General features: G+C 35.0%; 1 protein-coding gene across 2 annotated transcripts; it reads right to left on the bottom strand.

Moving 5' to 3' along the window:
• Positions 1-490: 490 nt before the first annotated feature.
• On the bottom strand, positions 491-20,284 carry tbc1d14 (TBC1 domain family, member 14). 2 transcript variants are annotated; one of them, XM_056461894.1, is made up of 15 exons: positions 19,852-20,284; positions 19,459-19,569; positions 15,758-16,472; positions 13,745-13,871; positions 8,800-8,918; positions 8,500-8,582; positions 8,119-8,236; positions 7,634-7,740; positions 6,420-6,506; positions 6,117-6,211; positions 5,954-6,025; positions 4,121-4,249; positions 3,919-4,028; positions 3,570-3,828; positions 491-854 (listed from the first exon to the last, which is right to left on the bottom strand). In XM_056461894.1, exons 2-15 carry the CDS (start codon positions 19,514-19,516, stop codon positions 798-800), a joined length of 2,136 nt encoding a protein of 711 aa, XP_056317869.1. In that variant the 5' UTR covers positions 19,517-19,569; positions 19,852-20,284; the 3' UTR covers positions 491-797. The 2 variants fall into 2 exon arrangements, with proteins under 2 accessions (XP_056317869.1, XP_056317868.1); XM_056461893.1 differs by having other exon boundaries at positions 19,459-19,564; positions 19,852-20,283.
• Positions 20,285-24,452: the final 4,168 nt, after the last annotated feature.

Below are 24,452 nucleotides of genomic sequence, written 5' to 3'. Positions count from 1 at the left end.
AACGCTAAAGCCACATTCATTGCTGCATTATACTAGTCCTGTCATCCTGTCAACATGAACCCAAGATAAACTTTACAAATGCTAGCATTCCAGCATGCTTGCCTGCTTTTAGACTGGCACAACTTTTTTTTCCAAGAATCCAGTAACAAACACACCAATAGCATTCACTCAAATCTTTGAGAGATGACAGAAACACAGAAGACACACACACACACACAGGAAGAGTAAGAGGTAGAATAAATTATAGTTCTTGAAAAAAAGCTTCGATTAAAAAGTGTGCAAAAGTTTTTTTAAAAGTGGTGAGATTCACAGACACAAAATGATATCCTCATGATCTGTGTGCCAAGTATTTTAAAGCTCAAAACTGAGATTCTATGATTTAAGGACACTCAAAGGGAAAAAACCAGTGCAACTCTGCCAAGAATTTCATTTCAAGTCTCTATGTTTCAGCAGGAAAAGAGGAAAATAAAAACAACTTCAGAAAACCACAGCAAAACATACATTATTTTATTTCTCTTCGATGGAAAGTCACATTTATAAGACAAAAGGGATGAAGCAGAAGAGAAAAGTTGAGGAGGATAGAGACGTGGAATAGTTCAGAGCTTCACAAACTTACATCGCCACATTGAATTGAGAGTTGGAGTGTACATTCACAGGATGTGTTGCTTTCAGTCTGCAAGGAAGAGGACGTGTACAGTGGGTCTCTGATGTGGTCCAGAGGTCTGCAGGAAGTGCTCACTGTCAACATGAGTTTGTCTCTTAGTCTGTGCTGGAAGAGAGGACATGAGGAAGCATCCTTAGCGTTTCAGTAGTGGACTGCCCCGATCTTGTCCTTTCTGCAAAGCCTGAAGAACCTAGAAATATGAGAGAGAAAATGCCCATATCAGAAGCGGAATCAGGAGTCAAGTATTGCAGCAGGATCAGTCCATCTGCAACAATCAGCAATTAAAGACTATTTAAGACGATTTTAGTGGTTAAATTAATTAATATTCTGGTATTAATGTTTATTACATTAATTATATATTATCAAATTAACTCAGTGTAGTAAGCGTGAGGTGATATACAGTGCTCAGCATATACAAGCTATACACCACTCACAAATCTATCTTTTAATAGAAAGCTATACAATATTATATTTGTGCATATACATTAGATTAGTCAGCACTGAAGCCAAATCTGGAGCTTATATCTAACAAAACGGTCTAAAAACTAGTACTAGTAGTAAAAATTCCAAAGATTGCAATAGATGCATGTGCAATAGATGCTTGCCCCCCAAAAGGAATAATAATAATAAAAAAAACTTCAAATTAAAACAATTCAGAAAATTACTTAGCTTTTTTATATTTCCTATGCTCTCAGAAAAAAAAAAATGGTACAATGTTGTACCAAAGAAGGTACAAACCCTTGTCACCTTTTTATGGAACAAAATTGTACATTAAGACAAGGAAACTAATCTGTACCATTGCAGTTTGTGCCTTTAAGGACATGATTTGTACCATGGGAAACCAAAATGTACCTTTGGTTTTTAAAACCTGCAGATACAATATTGTACCTTCATCAAAATTACAAATCTGATCCATGAAGGTACCACTACAGGACAAGACACTTTGTACCTTAACAGTGTCAAAAGTGTTGAAGTGTTCCTTCAATAATTATTTAAAGGCATTTTGCTATATCCAAAATGTGTCAATTTATTTTCAGGAAATATAAAACACTAAATCCATTTTTTGATTAATGTTTTTAAAAGTAGCTTTTTGTGTAAATGCACCTTTTCCATTTACAATAAAGCAACAAATTACTTAACATAAATCAAGATCTATTTTTTGCTAAATATTTCACAACACTTCACAAAAATGTTACTGAAATACATTCCCCCATGTACAATATAAACCTTTTTTTTTCTCCAATTTTCACATAATACCTTTGTAATCATCTAAAAGTTAATTTAATTTACATAATTTTAATACAAATAGAAGAGGAAAAAATTATTTTAATGAGAGATGCACAATGTTTGATTAGTTTTACAGTACTAAAATGTCTGCATGAACACTTTGCACATGCGGGACTTTTGCCAGCTCTTTTTTTATAACATTTTGTGTGCCTTCATTTCAATTGTACCATAAAAATGTACAGAACAGTATCATAAGAGGTCTTTTCTGTACCATATAAATGTACAACTTTTACAAAAGGTACAAAACTGTTCCTTAAGAACCATTGTTTGTACCATATTGTAAGAATATTAAGACCTCATCACCACTTCAAGTTCTAACCAGTATCAAACCTTTAACTTAATAAACAGCTGTAGTTAAATAAATCAATGGAGCACAACTATGCAGCAGAACTCAGATAAGCTCGGAAGAAACAAAAACTTGAAAGAATAAATTACACTGTTGTTTTCAGCGACAGGTTTCAGCCACTGTTTAAACTCTTCTTTCTCCAACTAGGAGTACACAAAACTTTGCATTTGTTTCGCTCTATGGTTTTGCTCTATTGCGCGTTTGTCGCAAATTACGTGACATCACCGGGAAGGAGGAGCTTGGCCTGAACCAATCACGTGGATCAAGCATGCCTTTGTTAATATTAGGTGGAAAATAAATATATTTATGCTTTTTTGGAGTCAAACACTTTGAACAACACTTGAACAAAATTTAAGACCTTGTAAAAACGTGATTAAGACTTTAATACCCATTAAGGGCCTTAAATCTCTCATAATTGATTTATCAACTTTTAATACCTTTTAAGACCCCATGGACACCCTTTATTAAACTGTCTGAATATCTCTGAATATTAGGGTGGATTCACACATGGAAATCAGTTTGTTCACTTGCTTTGGTGTGGAAAATTGGTGTGGATCGCTTTCACACTGGCCTTTTAGCAAGCGAACCAGAAATTGTAAACAAAAATGATGTGTGTGCTAAAACTGTAAACAAAACCCCATTGTGTACTAAAAGTCAACCATCTATTAGATAAAAATTCCTGTCCTAAACACTACCACTGACTGCTGTAGCTCTTGAAGTTCTTGATTTCAATTGTAGACGCACACAATAGAGAGCAACGTGGTGGTGAAATGTACATTATGCACATTTCAGTAAAAACCGTTGACTAGTTACATAAAAAATGCAGAACAGCCAAACGCAGCAATCCCCTTTTCTTTTATCCAAAATAAAACATGTATCAGAGCTAGAACTGGAGAATGTTTAGTAACAGCAGATGCCATTGAAGCACAACTCATACAATGGGACTCAAAAAATTAGAACTCAAAAGGTGCATGGCTTTCTGCAAATGTGTCAGATTGAGGTCGGATCATATTCACACCTTAGCCTTACTGAAACAAACCATACCAGAGCTTGAAAGTGACACCTTTTCAGCTAGGATTAGTTTGTTTATTCTGTGTGCACCAGCAGGAGATAACTGAATTTAACTTGGCCAAAATATCCACACAAGAGTAAAACGAACCAGAGTTTGATTTTTAAAAAAGGCAGGTGTAAATACATCCTTGCATTTACTCAAATGCATCACATACTTGTGTGTGTGCCTGATATGTGTGAATGTTTTATAAAGATGCGCACCTGTGGCCATTTCTTGTTCTTGCTGTTCATGTTGATGGTGGTAATGCTAGAGAAGATCTCCTCAGCAGAGATGTAGTCCGGCAGACGCGTCAGGAACTGAGCGATGTGGATGAAGTCCATGTGTGTGAGGATGTCCTCATAAAGCCGCAATATACCCAGTGCAGTGCGGAAGAGAAACTCCTCACCGTCCCGACAGAACACGTCCCACACACGACACGCAATGTCCAGAGGGAGAGATTTGCTGTACAAGGTGAAGATCCTGAACAAGCAGAGGCATAATAAATAACTCACAAAACTAAGAAACAAGTTTATTAAACGAACTTTGAATGACACATAGCATCTCACTTACCAGTCGATTAAATAAATATCAGAGGACAGATTGTTGTTTTTAAAATGTGCAAAAAGCTTTGGTAGATTTTCTTCAAAGAACACTTCAAATGCCGCAAAGTATGTCAACATCTAGGCAAGAAGAATAAACAAGCAAATGAAAAATCTTGTCTAAATAATATGGTCTTATCCATTAGGACTTCATGACTGCTCCTCAAACTCACAAGGCTGTGGTCCACTCTATAGAAAGCCATTTGACAAGGCTTGTTCAACAAATTGGCGAATGCAATGAAGGCATCAGCAGTGTCCAGGTTGAGGATCAACACCGCTGCTATAAAGGACATTCCCTGCACCTACACCAGAAAACAGATGGGTATGAAAATGACAAACATGGATGGCAATCTTTACAAAACTCAAGCATAGATCAGTGCTGCCTAATGAATTGTTTTTACTCGGGTTGGGGATCATTTTGCTTTTGTTATGATACAGGTGCTAAACTGATACTTTTTAAACATTATTGGTACCTAAACCAAAAGAACCACAAAATGATTCCGGATGACATTGAAGGTGCAATATGAAAGTTTGACACTCAATGGTTAAACTAGGTATTACATGCCTGGATCAAAACACACGCAAGTGCAGGTTGCCAGATTGAGGACCAACAGGAGCGAGTCTGACTATCAAGATTATACGTCGATTTAAACCGTGTTATAAATAAAAGCGACGACACGCTTTGGAATATTTTCATATTAAAAGGAGTTTTTGTCCAAACCAATGCCTGGAGTTTATATTTTAGAAATGGCTTCCAATTTTAGCAGCTGTACAAAAAACTTGTTGACATTATCACCTCAGGTACAGCTCATATAATTTATTCAGTGTTAAATGCTAATAATGAGTTTAAATGCCATCTAACATGACATTTATTGCCATATTACTGAAAGAACTTTAGAACTATGACTCTGCGTAAACCAACACAGATTGGTGATTTAGCATCTACATTTATATAATGTTAAAGAGGTTTAATATCTATTAATTAGATTAGAAACCTTACCATTTTGTTGGTGTGCAGTAAGTGCACATATATTCTGTGCTTCTGAATGGCTGTTTAAATTTCTAACATGTTTTGTCTGGTGCAAACAGCCAAATTGCTTATCACTGCAAATCTCGTCACGTAGAGTGTTGTTATGACACAGGTTTACAATGTAACCTGCTCAGCTAACATTTGTATTATTTACATTATTTGCTAATTGATAACCTCATGTGGAATATCTGACTACAGCATTGTTTTTCAGATAAACAAGAATGTTCACTTGGCATGTTTCTTAAATTACTGCAAACATATTATGGTATTTTTATGTTTTAGAAGAAAAAAAAAATCCATACAGCACCTTTAAAGAACATATTACTTTGAAATTATATTAATTAGGGATGCACGATAACAGAAAAAATGTTAATCACAATTATTTTGCTCAAAACGTTCATAATGATTAATAATGATGATTATTTCTCTGGTTAACTTTTATTCACTTGACTTCACAGCCACAAATAAAAAAAAACACAACATGAACAAAACATGTTTATAATAGAGAGGCGTCTCTGACAAGTTTTTTTCTTATATAAAATAAATAATCTGAAAACAAATAAAAGATCTGAAACTTTTAATTAGATTTTTTTTTTCTCTTGTAAATGACAAAAGTTGCATTAGACCTGAATCAGCACTGAGTGGAGGAGTAGGTGCGAGAGCTCTTTGGCCAGTCGCTGATATTGCGGTTTGTGAGCAGGATGTGGAGCATGTTCTCGCATCTGCAGCAAAATTAGATCTAACACTCTGCTTCTTATGTGCATAATATTTAAAACACCACTCATTACCATACCCCAGCAAACCAGCTGTACAACACAACCTCTCTGTCAGTTTTACACTCACAAAATCTCTCATACGAGTCAATACCCAAGTAAACCGAGGTTAATGTTAAGTCCCAGAGAGGTTTTACTTGTAAACAGTACTGTGGTGCAGAGCATGTTCAAAATAATCATCACTTAAATAAAGTAGTACTTACATAACCCACATCAGGACGATAGCAAGTGTAAGCTCCCAGAATGCTGTGCAATACATCATGGTATGGGCCCCCCTTGAAATCAATAAAAAATTTATTAAATAGAGATAATAACCCCAACTGTCAGTAGATGATATCAAAGAGCTGAAAGAGAAATATGTCCTACCTCTTGGAATATACAGAGATTGGGAAATGTTCTGGAAATGTCTAACTTGATGAGTTCTAGACTGGCCTCTCGATCAGCATGAGACAACCCTGCATCTAAAAATTGAGCATTAGTTGAGTAATGAGTTAAACAGAAAAGAATGATGTTAATAAATAAACAAGCTTGAAAAAAAGAGGAGGATAATAAAGAATGTGCTATATTGGGTTTAAAAAATAATTCTGGCAAAGGTCAAAGGAATGAAACCATGCATGTGCTTAAGTTTTAAAATATTAGAGAGCTGAAAAATACAATTGAATTAATCACCTTCACTTTCAGTTTCCGCAGCAGCCGTTGGGGCTACAAAGGCATTCCACTTCTCCTTTGCTCTTGCCAAACATATGTCATACAGCTCTGTTTAAAACATAAATGTAAAGTTCAGATCCTAATTTCCTTTTCAACGACACCCTCTAGTGGTACAGTATGGTTATTACATGTAACGGGTTTTAAAATTTGGGTTATGCTATTTTAGGATTTCCTTGTTAAAGTCTAACCGTATTTAAGTAATTAACGATATTAATTAACTATATTAATTAACTATACTTATTGTTACTCTCTGGTTTAGATTAAGATAAGGGTTAGGTTTAAGGTTAGTTGAACGCAATAATGAATTTATTGTTATTTCTATACGGAACGTGTAACAATCACACTGAAAAATTGATGCAGTGTCACCCAGAAGTTTTATTGGAGATGTGCTGAAGTAAAAAGTGTTAACTGATCTCCAAGGATTGCACCCGTACATTTACTAAACATAAAATGCATGAACAAGATGCATAATATGTAATATGTTGCAAACCTGATATGCAACATTATAGGTTGCAAACCTGATATTCAACATTTTGAACATTCTTACGCGTTACTTTACAAAGCTTGACATTTTAATCATGATTAGTGATCATGCAAGTTAAGTTCATGTTGCCAGTTTAAGATAAAAAAATATATATACATGTTTTTGTTAATGTGCAATTTGTGAGAAGAATTTCTAAAAGTGTGAGAAAACTTAAAATTAATTAACTCTTTTGGGGGGGAAAGCAATATATAGAAGTAGTTTATAATTTAATGTTATAAATTATTACAGTGATTTTAAAGATTTTGGCTTCATTACTCCAGTCACATAATCCTTCAGGAAGCACTCTAATATTAATTATCATTATTATTATTATTACTACTATTGATGGTAATAGCAATAAAAACAATAATGACTGGAGAAATAACTTCATTTGAAACTACATACAATAAGTAGTTATTTAAATTTTTTATAAATATTTAATTTAAAAATTTTTTTGCATTTAATAAACGCCGCCTTGATGAACAAAATAACCTTAAAAAACCATGAAAAAAATGATAACAAACTTCTGACAGGTAGTGCATATTATAAACTATCATAAATGATAAATAAAGCAATTTATTTCATTAATAAATCACTTCATCCTTTCGATATTTATGAGGTTTGTGTGGTAAAGCAAACAACACATTCATACCATCTGTGATGTTCAATTCATTTCCTATCGCCAGACTCCAGACTTTACCCCTCACACTGGGTGGCAAACCCAGCCACCATAAATCCCTCACCCGCTTCGATGAACACCTGGAATGGTGTGGAAAAGGACAAAGTCATACTCAGAGTTCAAGCTTAGCAGAGTGAAGTAATTTGACTTCAATGTGCGTGAATATACTGTGACTATTTCTCAAACCATTTTTTTATTTCCTTTTTATATATATTTGTATATTTTGTATAATTGGGACAAAAGAGACATTATTATCCAACATATCAGCACACAACAGCAACATTCGTGGCTCTCGTTTAGTTTACATCAATCAGTCCATTGCTCGTCAACTATTCTGTTTAGAACGTTTTTCCAGCTACTCTTATCTATTGAGGTTATTCTTCACATGAAACAATAAATGCATACCTTTTAGCTATAAATGTGAAAAAATATCTGGCACCATCTGTGCTTTCACTCACATGCTTTGCCAGTTGGGTAATATCTCCTGACTCCAGGTGAGAGCAGCATTGCCAATGCTTTCCTCTAGTTTACACCGGTCCTCCAGCTGTTTCTTCCGTTTCTGGGCCTCTTTCAGCTCTGGACAGAGTCACAAGTGCACAGAGTGAGAGAGGGAAATGGCAGTCAAATGGAAATCTCTGTTAACGGGATTAAATTGAAGCTTTTACAACAGCGCCCTCTAGAGCACAAATCTTAGGCACACAATGAAGATCAGTCAAATCTATTTAAATGAATAGCATTACTCGTATATATTGACTAAGCCCAAATGTTACTGTGATGCTGCATGAACAGAGTGTCCTCAGCTCAAACATACACACAGAAAAGCACTTAAAGCAAGTTACCTCTTTTCTTGGCTTGAGCCACCATCTCCTCATATTGTTGTCTGTGTTTTTGGGCTTCTTCCTCAGGCTTTGCAGGAAGATTCCTGAAGATTAATACACAACAACAGTCAACAGCTTTGTGAAAACAGGCATCATCTTATCCACAATTTTTATATAATAATTCATCATTCCAACCAGGGTATACTTTGCATGCAAGATGAAAATTGCTTAATTTTGTCCTGTAATGATTTTTGTCTTCTACCCATAATGAAGGAATGAGAGGAAAATAAAACTGATAGTGGTACAGAAAAACACACTCACGCTGGACGATTCTCAAGTATAAGCGCTGTGGTTGAAAGAGGCTCAAAGTCCAGGTTCTTTCTTACATTCTTTTTGGGAGATGTGGAATTGCTTGTGTGTCCACTCCTTCTTTCATATTCCTGCCAAAATATAAAAAGAAATAACTATAAGTTAATATTAAATTAAATAATTATAATAAAGCAAAACTAAAAATAGCATTTTAATCATGGAAAGAAAAAACAAATCCACAGATCCAAAATGGATATGTTAACAAATAATCCAAAGAATGAAAACACATAAATTCTTGAATATTTATTTATTAAAACAGGTATGACTAGAAATATCAATCAATCTCAATATAAACTAATATACATTTATATTATTTATTTATTTATTTATTTATTTATTTATTTATTTATTTATTTATTTATTATGTAGGTTTTTGAAACTTGCAAAAAAGAAAAGCAATGAAACACAAAAACGAGTCAACAGAACATTTCCAAATAAAAATAATAAATTACTTTGAATATTATACATAAATGTATATTTTATGCATGTTGGAGTATTGAGATAATTTGAAGTATATTAACTCATCATGAAAATAATTATCAATGCATTTCAAGTCTCAAGGCATGACAACGTGGTCAAGCACCTAAATGTAGCAGTTTTTTTAATATTTAGCTTTTTACCACAGAACACATAACCTTTTTATCACAACCTGCCCACATGTAAGCAGAAGGTGCCAAACCAGCAGGAACTGTGAAAAATAACAGTCTTAGCAAAACAATGTCAGCATGGGCCCAATTAAAATTGGAACAACCTACAGTATTGTTACAATATTGGAGTTTCCTTTACAAATATTATGTCACACACTGTACACCATGGGAAAAAAACAACAACAATCTGTGCTCCCACTCTAAATCTAGAGGTTTAAATGTGGATTCATTCTCTAATTAAATTCATCCATAAAACCAAACAAAAATAATAAATAGTAATAATAGAAATAAGTTGTTTTATTTATGCAACCAGACAGCATTCGCTATCGCACACTGAACTGACAGAATATAAATATTTAATTTGCCCCAACACTGCACTCTCTCAACAGATAAAATCAGACCAAATGACCCACATTTAAACCATGAGCCAAATTTGTATAAGGCGAGCACATTAAATAAGATCAGACAAGGACAAAGCTTTAACTCTTAAAGTGGAACAGCAAACCACAACAAAATTCACAGTATCTCTCTCCACATCATTTCCTTCCCATAACTGACCTCATCCCCTTACCTTTTCTAAATCATACGACAGAAAACAATGAGAGGAAGAAAGGCGAATTACAAGACTAGATGAACTCCACTCACCATGAACGCCGCAGTGCTGTTGAGACATTCAGAATCCAGCGTTTCAGACACTAAACTCTACCATAGCGGTGTCTCCACAACTATAAGCTTAAGTGCCTTCCAGACAGAAAGCCAAGGCATGGTAGCAGAGGAAGAGCGCAAGGAAAACAGGACACACCCTGAGAAACAGTAGCATGACACTGTTGTGCTCCTGCTCTTCTGCTGTTATTGCGGTCGCACTCCTGCTAAGTTACTTGACACTGTTTTTCCTTGCCCCCTATCTCTCCGTTACTCCGTCCTGACAAACGTGCACCAATCTGGGAGGCCCTACATCAGAAGGATGCCGAGGATCAGCTCTCGTCTCTTGATCCTGCTGTGTACATATGTGTGTGTGCTAATGTTACTCGTCATCAACACACAGTGCTGAGAGAGCATCCATGATTTACAGGCAGCCTTACTAATGGATCCCGGTCATTATGAGCATGAGGCTTTCTGCACTGCAGTCTCATGCAATCAGTGCGCTCTGCGATCCGCTGTGCATGCCTGAGTGATGTACAAAGATGATGAATAATCTGTTTTACGTGGCTTGTGTGTCATAAGATCTCACGAGATCCCATTGATTAAAGCGAAATGTAAAGAAACATCATAAACAAGTGGTCAAAATGATGAATTAAAAAAATTCCTTTAAAAGAAGTGCTGGCAGCAGGTAGAAGAGGCGATGTTTAAAGTCAAAAGCACTGATGCAGAACAGAGAAAACCATTTTAGGTTCATAGCAAGTCATGTCTTTCTATAAGCCACTGCTCCAGATCCTAAACCAACTAGCAACTCTAAACCGGTCATCTAATACCTCAATCTTCCATTACAGCTGCTGAGAACAAAAAGAGAGATAAAGGCAGGAGTTGGATGTGGGTGTAATGTAGATGGACATTGGGAGGCTGAATCAGGGGGTTCAAATTACCTAAAGCACAATTGCAGGCTTCTCTGCACACTGGAAACAATGACCCATTCACAAATAATTTCATCACAGCACTGCAATGTAAAGCCATGTGACCAATTCTTGCATATTGGTATGAAAAAAAAATGCATACTTCTAAGAGAAAACCATCTGCGGGTTTATTTCTCCACAGCAGCTTAATGATTGGTGAAAGAGAAACTGGTTATGATTTCTTCAGCTCTGTTTAACATTAAAAATATAGTGGAAAAACTGTCTATTTTAAAGATTTGTAAAACTTTCTATGTACTAAACTGCAATGGTGCTATACAAATCAAAGTCTATACATAAAATACAAATGTAAGGCCAATGCATGAAGCCAAGGTATTTTACATTATCAATTTGCTGTTGAATATCCAATATTTAAAAAAAAAAAAAAAGGCAATTGAAGGGGTCGATTCATGTTGTAAAATTTTTTTTACATCTTTTAGGTGTGCCAACCAAGACCTTTGAAGATTCAGATCAAAGTAACTTTATACACTACCGGTTAAAAGTTTGGGGTCAATAGGATTAGTAAATGTTTTAAAATAAGCTTCTCCTGCTCACCAAGGCTGCATTTATTTAATCAAAAATGCAGTACACATTGTATAATTGTGAAATGTTATTGCACTATAAAATAAGTGTTCAAAAGTACTTTATAATTTAATTTACTCATTTATTCCAGTGATTTTAAAGAGGACCCTGTCTTCAGAGTCACATGATCCTTCAGAAATCACTCTAATATTAATTATTATTATTATTAATGGTAATGGTGATAAAAGTAATAATGACTGGAGTGATAATTTCATCTGAAACTACATACAATATTAAGAAAGCAGTTATTTAAAATTTTAATAAATATTTAACAAATTTAAACTTTTTATTTTACATTTAATAAATGCTGCCTTGATGAACGGAATAATTTTCTTTAAAAAAAAAATAAATAAATAAAAAAAAAACAGAACCCAAACTTGACCGATAGTGTACATGCAAAGTAGTCTCTTTAAATGCAACAACAGAAGACTGCAGGGTCTTTACAGCTTGTGCCTCAGACACTCTGGCAACAAACATCTGCATCTGTTAAAGTCTGTATTAAAGACCTTGTCAGTCTGTACTCAGTTTGTGGTTTTCTGAGCCCACAGACATAAACCATGCCCACAGCAAAAAAAGATGTGATGTGGCAAGTTAAGACTCATCTGAGTAATAAATAATAATAAAAAATGTCTTTCACATGAGCTGTCAAACAAAGAAACACAAGATCACAAAATGTTGTTTGCATCTGTGAATGTAAACATATGGAGAAGAAATGGCATGTGAATCAGTATATCACAATGGTGAAACATTCTTTCGGATATGGCAAAAACAACACTAATGCAACTCAACAAGGCCCTGCCCCCTCAGGATATTGTGACAGGACTGAAATTGAGACGTTTGAGGAAGTTCACATACATTGCTAACTGTCCCTCTGAAGTGCATGAATAGGAAGCTGAATGTGTAAAAAGCAGAATATGACCCTTTAACACTTAGCCATGAGAATGTATGAACACTTCCTTACCTGATTTCACATAGTTGCCAAACACGGATTAGCATTACAGCGATGAACATTCAAATGAAAAGGTGGAATTGTTTAATTGCAGCAAATCATCCAAACAATCTACCAAGAAAGTGTTACATTCCTTTTTCCTTATACTAAAACAAAGACACCCAAAATTAAAAATCCATTCTGCTATCTGTACATCAAAGATGAGTGTGAGTGTTAATAATTGCCTTATGCGCAATCTATTAATATTTCAACTTTAAGTGCCATTTCTTTGGTTAATATGTAATTGCATATTTGCAGAAGTAATGGGTGGAAAATGTTACCCTGGCCTGCACACTTAAGGTGAGCTTAACATCAACTTTGCTCAACTCAAATGTTTCTGAAACATCATCTGACTGGAATTAGTAAACTCTGAAGTAAAAAAAAAAAAAAAAAGTAAGCATAGTCAGAAGCTGAATAAACCTCCATTTTGCCTGACTTCTGGTCTAGTGCAAAAATCTTGCAGAGATATATGCTGTAATGCCAGCATTTGTTTGATATAGAAAAGAGCTTAGTTACAGTCAAGCTCAATGAAGGGTACACGCAATAGCTAAAGATGCCACTGAATACAGAAAATATACTTCCACAATGGACTCACAAGCCTGTTGTGATGCATTTAACAGTCATCAGCATATTAAATCCTTGAAAGTTTTTAATATTTCGATTTTTTTTAAAACATATGAACACTTATATGTATTTATGTATGCATTATATCATCTTTGCATCAAATACAAAAAATTGATTACCGCTTGTGTTTCCAATGCACATTACATTAAATTTGAAGTTATTCTCTCCTCTGGCTGCCATCATCAGTCTCACGCAATCTTTTTCTGAAAGTCTTTATAACATCATCATGGAGTTTTTCATTTATTATTTCAGCAAATAAGAGTGTAAAAAACTATTTGGTGTATTCTCCCACTCACTGCGCTCTAAGAATTCCCAACTATGATGACTTATGCTACTGAGAAACCCAGAAATGTGAAGAGTCTATTTTGCCTCAAACATACAACATAAAAAGTAGGTATTTTGCACTCCTGTAAGATCTTGTATTGAGTGGAGATCAGTCAGTCACATACCTTTTGTAGTTTCCTGGAGTCTTTGGTTGGAAGATCTTTATGTGGAACTTTACCAAACAGCTTCCACCCAGGCTCTCTCTGCCCTTCTAGTGCACCAGTGTCCTTCATCCTCTTAGCAAAAAGACCCCTTATGAAAAACAGAAAAGAAATCAAAGTCAAAACAGCACTGCTCGATACTGAAAATTTACTTTCATTCTTTTTGCACTGTTAAAGCAATGCAAAAACAGACAAGAAATAAAATAAATAAATAAATAGATAAATGAATTAATGCATAAAACACTATCGTTTAGAGTCAGGCATCTGAGCAGTTTTAGGATATCTGCTAAGAGTTTCGAGATGCTCCTGTTCAAAGTTGAGATGAAAGGGCAGGCAATTCTAAAAGATGGTCCACAAAATCAAAAATGACACCCACAGGACAGCTCTTTGAGAGGATCATAGTAAACTAGCTGAGATCCAGGCTCCAGATATGAATGAGCTCTATTAAGAATATAAAGAACCTAAGACTTAAGGCCTTTTGAGAACTTGACTCCACACTATTCAGTGGCTTCTAAACGCTTTGTATGCCAAATGCATGTGGCACATGTGTGTTTCAGCAGCACTGACACTGAACGAGGGTGATGTTGAATATGGTAGAGTGAAGAGCTGCAGATTATTATAGGTCACGTGCACATTACTGCTAAATTCAGTCATCAACTCTGCTTTTAGTACTTAATCCTGTTCTGCACACACATAAGAGCTACGCTCATTCCTGTGTAATAATCAAGGAACTTTGCTGCTGTACCATGGATGCAGCAGGCACAATTACATTATGAAAGTAGTTTCCAGTAATTTCCATCATGACACAGCAAAATTGCTTGATTTTATGCAGGATTGAGAGTATAGTTCCATAGCCATGTCGGCTTATGAAAAAAGCAACTTTTCATTTTTCGTCAGTCTTAGTACATGATGTAACTACAGAAGAGTCAAGCATTAAGTAGGAAAATGATCTAAACTTTTTTTATTTTAGCAAGATACTAATATTCTAATCTAATTCAATGTTTTAAACTAAGCCAAGCCTAACTAAAAGTACAAGTAATTGTAAAACTTGAGTTGTAAATGGACAGTTTGAAAATGGCCATTTAAAAAAAGTGGAGCATAGCTTTAACGTAAAGACTAAATGTTATTGACACACTAAAACATGCATCAGAATTGCTCACTTCTCGATGTGCTAACCAAGCCATCACACAATGAAGTGTTGAGTTGTGTTGCCAGATCTAGCTAACAAAAATGAGCAAAGAAAAAAAGATAAATTGTTTCATGAAAATAAAAGCAAATTAAAAAAGCAAACTCCAGTGCTTTTTTTATTTAAACTTCTGATTATAAAAGGAAGAACTTGCCATGTCAACTTAAGGACACTTGGAGAGAGTTGTTGCAGTTATATGAAGGAAACACAGGACATAGCAATTGCCTTTTTACAACTGTAACTGTCTGTTTAAAAAAAAAAAAAAAAAAGCCTACTTTAAGTACAGCAGAATTTCCTATGCAAGAAACACCACATGAAAAATTTAAGAAATAAAGAGTGTGGAAAAATATTTCAATAAATCAAAATGACTGAATAATACGATCACAACATTTCCATGAAAGCAATTTTGGTGAGACTCATGCAATCTAGACAAACCAGTTAACAAATGTTTGTCCCATAAGACATTTGTCAACTAGAGGGTAACTTTTAAATAACATTTCAATTAATTTTTTTACAGTGTTAGTAGACTGTTGTGTTAGGATTAGAAAAATTTGATGTGCACTTCCAAACTCACTCACACAATGAAAAATGTGTTGGGGAGCATCAAAATAAAACACTATCAGATAAGCAGACCATCTACTAATACACTGATTACTGATGGAAAGTTACAATAATGCATAACTGCACAGGTACTTTTAGTTTTTAATGTCTAAAAAGGACTGTTAATATAAACCAATCAGTGGTTTCTTGGTCTGAGTTAAACAAGATTACGAATCCAAATGCAACAATACCTGTTGAAAAAGCTGGCAAGTGGACCCAGTCTCTTTGGAAGAGCCTCGTGTGCTGCAGAGACCCCCACAGACTGTCGCTGAGGGTTGTTCAACTTGCCATAAAGGTCAATAGGTGCAGAGAGTGAACTGTCAAACCGATGCAAGACATCTTCATTCTCAAATGTAACAACAGCGCTGGACTCAGATGTAACCATGAAGTCAAGGAAGTCCTCATTACTGACTGATAATGTGGTCGAAAACTCAGTACTTAAACTGGACACACTGCACACCGAAATATCATCACTACGGTTCAAAGTACCCTTGCCAGCTGCGCTTGAGAGCCCACTTTGACCATAGTGACGTACCAAATCAAAGTCACAACGGGGGAAGGTGGAAGACTTGAGTAAGGAACCATCTGAGATATCCAAGTTTAATGTTGCTGGATTATCATCATGTGGAGGTGGCACCACCTGCTCAGCAGTGGTGACTCGAGCATGAATGTGCTCAGGTGGGTTGATCTCAAGGGTGGGAATACCAGAGTCTTGAGAGGCCAAGCTACTTCGATCCTCTTCACATGTACCGTTAAAGGAAGTAAATGATTTGCAGCTGAGGGAAACATTTGGCGGCTGAGAGTCTGAGGGCACGTGATGGTTGACATGGTTTTGAGTGAGAGGCTTGGAGGAAATCGGCAAACACTGGTTGATGGAAGAGTTGCTAAACGATGAGACCTCAGGACCTAGAAAGACAAATTGCAAAATTTACATGGATGTTTAATCCCTCTCATTTTAGAAAAACCAAACAACATTTTAGTAATGTTGTAATGTTTTCACCACATCAAAATCTAGACTGGGTTTAGGATGAGGATAACAACAGCCAATCTCATGGAACATGAGTGGTGTGATATGTTGTGTATAAAATAGGGCTGCACAATATATCGTTTTAGCATTGAAATCACAATGTGCGAATTTGCAAGTCACATCACAGGATGCCAAGCAATTTCAAATGAATTTACACCATTTGGACAAGACATTATAAAGTTTGCCACTTTAACAAAGATTAATTGTGTTTAATTATTTATATAATGAAGACTATAGTGTGCTATTTTACATTTGATTATTGAATTTCTATAACTCGATAGTATTAGACTCCTCCAAAAACCATTAAGTGATGTTTATTTCATTTTTATCTTTGTTCTATTTCATCTGTGCTTTAATTTAATTGTGTATATACAATTTTTTTTTTGTATAATTTTACACATTTTATGCAGATGCACTCCAGTAAAAATGGAGTCATCCCAATTATGTGATATTTGATAATATCAAATCGCAATATGTAGTGCAGAAAAACGCAATCACGTGATGCGCAGATCAGAGTTTACCAAGCTTGAACTTTCCAACGCAGCGAACTGCGAAACTTGCCCCACAAACTTGCGTTTGTCTGACGCATTCGCGTGCGTATGAATGGAAGTCTATGGGGAGAAAAGTGCAGTGTGACCGTAGCTTTACCTGTAGGTTTCAAACAAGCCTGGAGGACTCAATTAGTTTGACCAGGTGTGTTTAATTAGGGTTGGAACTAAACTGCAGAGCTGCGGCCCTCCAGGAACTTGACACCTACATGGCCTAAAAATATTTTACAGAATAACAGAGGTACTCATAAATCTGTGCTATTAGCCTATGATGTCTATGTTCTATGTTCCAGGTAAACATACTGATAAGACTCAATCTGGGTAAACACCTCCCAGAGTCTTCCCTCAATAAAACAACAGCACAACAACCTTTAGTTACCTCACACTGTATACCAGCTGATCACTACATAACAGAGTGACATCAAAACTCCAAAGCAACCTGAAACCACACAAAAAAAGTTACCCAAGGACCTGAGGAAACATCCTGTCAACAACACTCTCTTCAGCTCAATGTCCTTCACATCTGAAGGACAACATCTTCCATCAAAATTGGACCAAAATAGCTCTTTGATTTAATGAGGATAGAGGAAGAATGAATGGTGACCAGACGAACAGCCCGAGGACAGTAGCACATTTAAAATGAAGTGAAAAATGAAGCACACTCTTTGTGAGACATAACATCTTCATATTGCACCTCTTATAGATGTATAATAATTATACAATACAGGAGAGAAAAGGAATAATACAAGCTCTACTGGTTCTTCTTCTCCAATTGAATATGGCTTAGTGTGCGTCACAGGTGTATGCAAGAGACACAAAAAAGTGCCTAAAATCTACAACCCAACACTCAGTTGTATACAGAACATGCCTGAACAATGAAATCTTCAATTGAAAGAACAATCAGTAACTGAACCAGTTGACAGCACAATAATACATTAATAGACCAACAACACACACCTTAAACAATAATGAAACTTTCACAATCCCAATGGTTGCCCTGCCCAAACATTTCTCATATTCAAAGAATTATCTCTGGTCTTTGATTGTTAACATTTCTGTGCTACTGCAGAATTAGATTACTTTTTTTAACCAAATTCATAAACGACATATACGTTGGGTCTTGAACGTTGTATAACTTTGTATATTCACAATCGTTCATAAGGCAAGACAAATTTAAGCTGTTTTATTTGTAATAACTGTGCTGATGCATAACCACCGGGCTAAAACATTTCAATTCAACAAATCCCTGAACAAAAAGTATTAATGTATATTTTCCAGCGCAGACTAGACATTTTGTTTATTTTATTGATACTTAAGTTAAATGTGAAATTCTAATATTAGATTTAAATACTGGAGTTAATTCTAAATATGTTATGTTTGCAATGTTATGATTCACCCGATAGCTGGTTGGTTTGACAACTCTTAAAATCTGCATGAAACTAAATTCCTATTGGCGCTACTTCAGTATTGACCCATTTCACACTGCTGTAGAATACTGAATAGAGTTTTATATTAGTACTCCCCCTCTCACTCTGACTTAACTAATGACTAGAAAGGAATTGTTAAGGAAATTATGCCCAAGCCATCAATCAGATATCCTCAGACAAGCTAACTTACTAATTTTGGCTAAAGATAACAAGATTAATTTGCACAGATTATCTGTTAATACAGATAACAGACACAAATATTAATAACTAACCATTTGTACTATTTTTTTACTTGATGTTTAAAGAGATTTTGTTATTTGCAATGTGCCTTGATTTTATTATTTGTACTACATCACATGATATTAGTCAATATGCAACAAGACAGTGAATCATAAGAAACAGGAAGGGGATTGATAGATATTTTTTGACTGTTATTTGAAACCATATTTAGTTTGAAGCTTGAAAAAGTTTATGGTTCTTTCATTTGAATATTGATTTTTTTATATCCTGACAAATGAAAAGTAAACCATTACACTGCAAGTATATGGTTTTACACATTTAATCCTCTGTACCCTACCCTTGGGGAAAATAGTGGAGAATGGAAAAAAACTGCCATTACACTAACAAAAACATTAACACTGAACATTTGTATTTTTTATTTAATGAAAACTTCATAAGATTTTTTTAAGAGTATATCATGAGACTTTTTTCAAAAATAACTACATAAACATCTGAGCACAATGGATAATCAAAATGATTTTGATACATAAACTTCTTTTTTTCTGTTTGGTATCATGTTTAATTACATGTATACCACTGATGCACAACACAATGAAAATAATACTGATGTAATCATTGTGGCATAACTCCTACACACATAGATAACTTACCATCGTTGTTGTGAGAGTTGATGTTGCTTTCATAGGTCGAGTGCTCTGCTTCTGCCATGTTCCTGCTGCAGGTGGAGAGACGTGTGTGCGTCCATCACTTCCTCACCTTCACTCCAGTAAACAATACATCAAACATTACTATTATTACTCTAACATTTAGATACTGTTCTATTTTACGAGCACTTCAACATGTCATTCGTCACCTAACATCAAAACTTCACTCAAACACACAACTTTTCGCCGTCTTAAGCTTTACACTTCACTCTTTCTAAGTTCAGGCGACATTGAACTTGTACAAGAGACTGACTGCAAATGACTCAAACTGTAATCAAACTTTGCGCACGAGTAACATCAACAACGCGATAAAGCTAAAATTAAAGTAACATATCTTACCTGTTGTGACGCTGACACCGCCATTTTAAAACATCCTCACCGATGTGAACATGCCAGAAAAACATGCGAATCGATAAATTCACCTGCCGTACGACTGAATGAAGCTCTGCTCGGCTTCAAAACAAAGTCAAAAACTATTGCCGTTTTCACAGAAAACGTCCGGGCACGTAAAACGCGGGGATTTAAAGTGAGGCAGAGCGTTTGGAAACTGTTAAGGCATATTGCCGACAGTCAGTAAATCAGGAAGTGACCTCCAGTGCCCTGTCAACACTGTAGACACAGCGCGACGCGATAAAACTACTACACGGCTGCCCACAGTGCGGTCCCTGATAGTTTGGTTGCCTCGGTCTGAAGGTAAAGTCTGTTTAAGGTTTTGCTAGTTTTGCTAACTCCGAGTAATAAAACCGGAGGCGGTATTTTATCAGCAACCGGTAGCCAGACTGTTGCTATAGTAACTAATACAAACCCTCAAACCTGCAACAGGCTGATTAAAGAGAACGTGACCCATTCCTCACACCACCTTTACCCTACTATAAAAGTGCCTGACTGGTGAGTGCTAATAGCATACTTCATCTATTGCATCACATACATTCTGCATCTAATAACACTAGTGTGCACCTGTTTTTTACTTGTCTAAAGTTTAACTCAGATTTTACCATGAAGATTTATGTTTGGCCTATCACTTTGGATTATGCACCTATCTGATTTTTTGTAGCTTGTACAAGATACCTGTAACATTTCATTAGGCCTTATCTGTGGGCTAAGGGAAATACTGAGAAGTGAGAATATGCTTATTTGTAAAGAAATGTTCTGTTCAGGTCTGTCCCTTTGATGGGTTATCCAAACAGGTTGGGTTAATGTTTCAATTAAATTTAAATTACACTTTTTAATCCAATGGTTGCGTTTGTCCATATCTGACCCAATGTTAGGTTAGGACAACCCAATATTTGGAATTTAGTTGTGATTTATGCACCTTTCCAGGTATGATTTTGTTACAGAAGGGTTGGCTCAGCATCAAAGCCGTACCTAGAAGGGCAGTATTGCAAGCCATTTTAACATTTACAGGTTTGTCTTATATCACAGGCCTGAAGTGTGTGTGTGTGTGTGTGGGGGGGGGGGGGGGGGGGTTATTTTGAATCTTAGAACTTATTTCTGAAAGAAAACAAAAAAATATTAAAAGGTATTTTTACAAAAAAAAAATTATTTGAAATACCTAGAGGCTCTACATGAATATTAATGTTTAGATTTTTTTTTTATCATCATACAGATGGCTAAATTCTGACTGAGGAAAGTTGAATGTGCTGGCCATTTGTTATTTGCCCAATATACGACTATTATTTTTTTTTATTATTTAAAACTTTAACACTCCTTTTTTCCTAATGTTATATGATGTAATACATTTTTATTTTTAAAAAATAATCATATTTCTTTATTTTAAATATTTAGCAAATGTTTTTAGTTCCTCAAAAAGTGTGGTTATGATGACCATCCCACAAGCTAATCCAGCTAAATATAGTGCTTAAAATGTCACTAAAATGCATTATTTAAACTTCATAATTAGATAGAAAATGAGGTGAATAACTGCAAAAAGGTCCACTTTTTGAGAAAAAGAACCACCCCTTTTCAGCAGGCTGGCTACGGGCCTATATCATGCTATTATCATGTCTTTTCCATCCTCCCACCGTCACTACGCCCCTGGTACTAATTATATATTAGTTATACTAACATATTATTGAGCAGGAATGAGATCAAAGTCTGGAAGGATCAGTTTCCTGCGCTGTCATTAGCAGCAGGCTAGTGCAGAAGTTTCATTGAAAATACTGGGGTAAAATTAATTTCCATGGAAGACATGGCACAGAAAAATATAATTTAATGCAGTGCTTCTTATTTGGTCTGATACCCACTTTATATCGTATCTCAGCCAGGCAGTGATGATTGCTGTTTTTTAAAGAAATCAGACCTTAAATGTGGCAATTTGGGATGACAATTAACCGGAAGCCCTAGCACTGGCTGACTGAAAATAAAAGTCTGTGTGCATATACCCCATTCACGAAAATATTCATGATTTACATACACAGCAAGATTTCAAAGCCCACCTTAAAACTTAACTTTTCAGATTTTGTTTTTCCTGTTTACCAACTGTATGATCTATCACTGTATGTCCGTTGATTTCATTTTGATATGTACTTTGTTCTTCTGTTGATTATTTGTCCATAGAAAAGCAATCTTGAGTCTGTAGAATGGTGCTATATAAAATAAACTTTTCATTATTATAATTACTACACACGTACCACCAGAATACACTAATTTACACAGACTTATATTAAGTAACAGTAACTAATCAATACTTGTATGTAATTAGTATCTAATTAAGAAACCCTAGAATGTATTAAAAATGTTGTATAGGTAAAAGTATCTAATGTTGCCAGTAATATCTAACAAACACATACTATCGTAATGTAATGTAACAAAAGCATACGATTGTATGTAATGAAGTACCAGTCTGCAACACACCTATTTTCTAATAAATAAATACTATGCAGTCAGTACTTTACAATAGTATTTTACAAATAGTTAATACCTAATACCAGTGTTTCAAATAGTTTCCTATAACAATAATTGCTAAAATCCTATATATATATAAAAGCTAGCATATTTTACAAAGGCACTAGTACCCTAGGAATAAACACTGCTTAAAGCATTTTCTCTTATTTTTCAAAAAAACTTTAAACTAAAAATAATAACTTGCTAGCATGATTAAATATTAAAATAGCTTGCCATAAAACCAGGCCAGATTTTTTACGGTCACAAATAAGAACAACAACTGTTAACTTTTTTTTCCTGATGTTTATTAAAGGTTTAGAAACTTCACAATGAAACAAAATGATGTACTCAGATGGCATTAGAACAATTCAACCAACTTTGTGTTGGGGCTTGGTGACTTTCATCAGGTATTCAGAGGGAAAATACAGGATTGGGCTGCAGTTAAGCAGCCGTTACAAAGAGGAAATGGAGATAGTTCTGCTTTAAAAAGTTTTACAGCATTGCAATCAAAATGTAAACCTTTAAGTGCAGACTTAGAAGTCATCCTCTCCAAATAATCTGACCAAACCCTTAGAAATCAACCCAACAATGGTCATTTTTAGTCTCCCAAGGACAAAAAAAAAATATATATATTATAAAAGAGTACTCTGGTTTTTGTAGCAACTATACCACCTCACACAGAGTTGGACTTAAAAATTAACAAAACATTTGTAAATGTCACTCTCTTTCATTTTAAAACAAGTCTGTTTAAACCAAGAGGAACGGTTTCAAATTTCTGTCAAAAGTAAATAATCTGTCTATGCCGTTTCGTTAGATTTGACTCTCACACACAAACATTCATATAATATTTATGCATTTTTCTCAAACGCTTAAATCTAAAAATATTTTTTTTTTTGTCCTGTCACCCAGCCATTAACATTTCTTAATCAACACGAGTCCAGTAACCTGAACTGTTGAGGACGGCAACATTTTACTCAACTAAGTGCTTGACGGAACAAAAAAAAACAGGTACTGATTAGAGAAAATGGTTTTAGAATCGGACAGTGTTGAAAACAGGAATAAATGAAACTGAATTGTAACAATTTAATTTTCAACCAAAAAAAAAAAAAAAAAAAAAAAAACATTCATTCATGCTGCCATACCCACTTTTATCATACTGTAAAATAACTCTTTCTGCCATCACACACAGCTTCTACCACTATACATTTCTATGATCTGCATATTTATGATCTTTGCAAAACAATCACACTCCCTCAACCGCTGTGAAAAAAAAATATATGGGAAAACACACACAAGCAGTTTCAAACTGGGTCATACAAAATCACTTCGTCAAGGTTATGGTCTACAGCCTTTTCCATACAGTCTAGAAGAACACACTTCAACAAACCTTACACCCGTTTCTGTTAAAGAAGCACAAATCTTTTAGAAGGTTAGATGTAGTGTATAAATGTTAGCACCAATATGCAAAATACTCTATAGAATTTACTGTCAAGACATGTTTTTTTTTTTCCTTTCAATTTAACCTAAAGTGCATCTCAGCACAAGCCAATAAAAAAAACTCACTTGAAAAGGGTCATTAGCTTTTTCCTTCTTGACATTTGATGCAAAAAAAAAAAAATCCTAAATAGTTTTTTTCTTATGAATTTCGAAGGAATTGCAATCAGAACATATTTAACAAACATTTTAAAACCAATTTCCCTTGCTTGTACAAAAAAAGATGCACACCAACATTTTTAAACACAGAAAAATAAAGCATTGGGGGTGTTGCAAAAAGTACATTTCCCCACATGTTATGGTTCTGCTTGTAAATTCACACTTCACACTTTGCTGATAAAGCACATTTCTCATTTGTAACAAAAAACTAAATCACATGGGGTGGGGGGACCTCCAGGGTAGACATGTTTGATCTGTTAAAGTCAAGCAAATAAAAGCAAAATATGGTATCAGATAAAATAAATAAATTCTGAATGAACTGTGTTTTACATAAAAGGGTTACACCATACCCCTACCACCTTCCTTTCCAAAGTCATAAAAACCTATGTAAGTGACTTTTCAAA

The sequence above is a fragment of the Danio aesculapii genome, chromosome 7 (assembly GCF_903798145.1).
Source record: "Danio aesculapii chromosome 7, fDanAes4.1, whole genome shotgun sequence".
NCBI classification, from domain to species: domain Eukaryota; kingdom Metazoa; phylum Chordata; class Actinopteri; order Cypriniformes; family Danionidae; genus Danio; species Danio aesculapii.
This window is presented reverse-complemented; position numbering and strand designations above follow the sequence as displayed.

Excerpts from the sequence above, each read along its gene's own strand:
- tbc1d14 (XM_056461894.1), bottom strand. The coding sequence starts at position 19,516 with ATGGCAGAAGCAGAGCACTCGACCTATGAAAGCAACATCAACTCTCAC. Across the intron at positions 16,473-19,458 it reads CAACTCTCACAACAACGATG|GTCCTGAGGTCTCATCGTTT; the intron begins GTAAGTTATCTA and ends TTGTCTTTCTAG. Across the intron at positions 3,829-3,918 it reads GATATTTATTTAATCGACTG|GATCTTCACCTTGTACAGCA; the intron begins GTAAGTGAGATG and ends CTGCTTGTTCAG.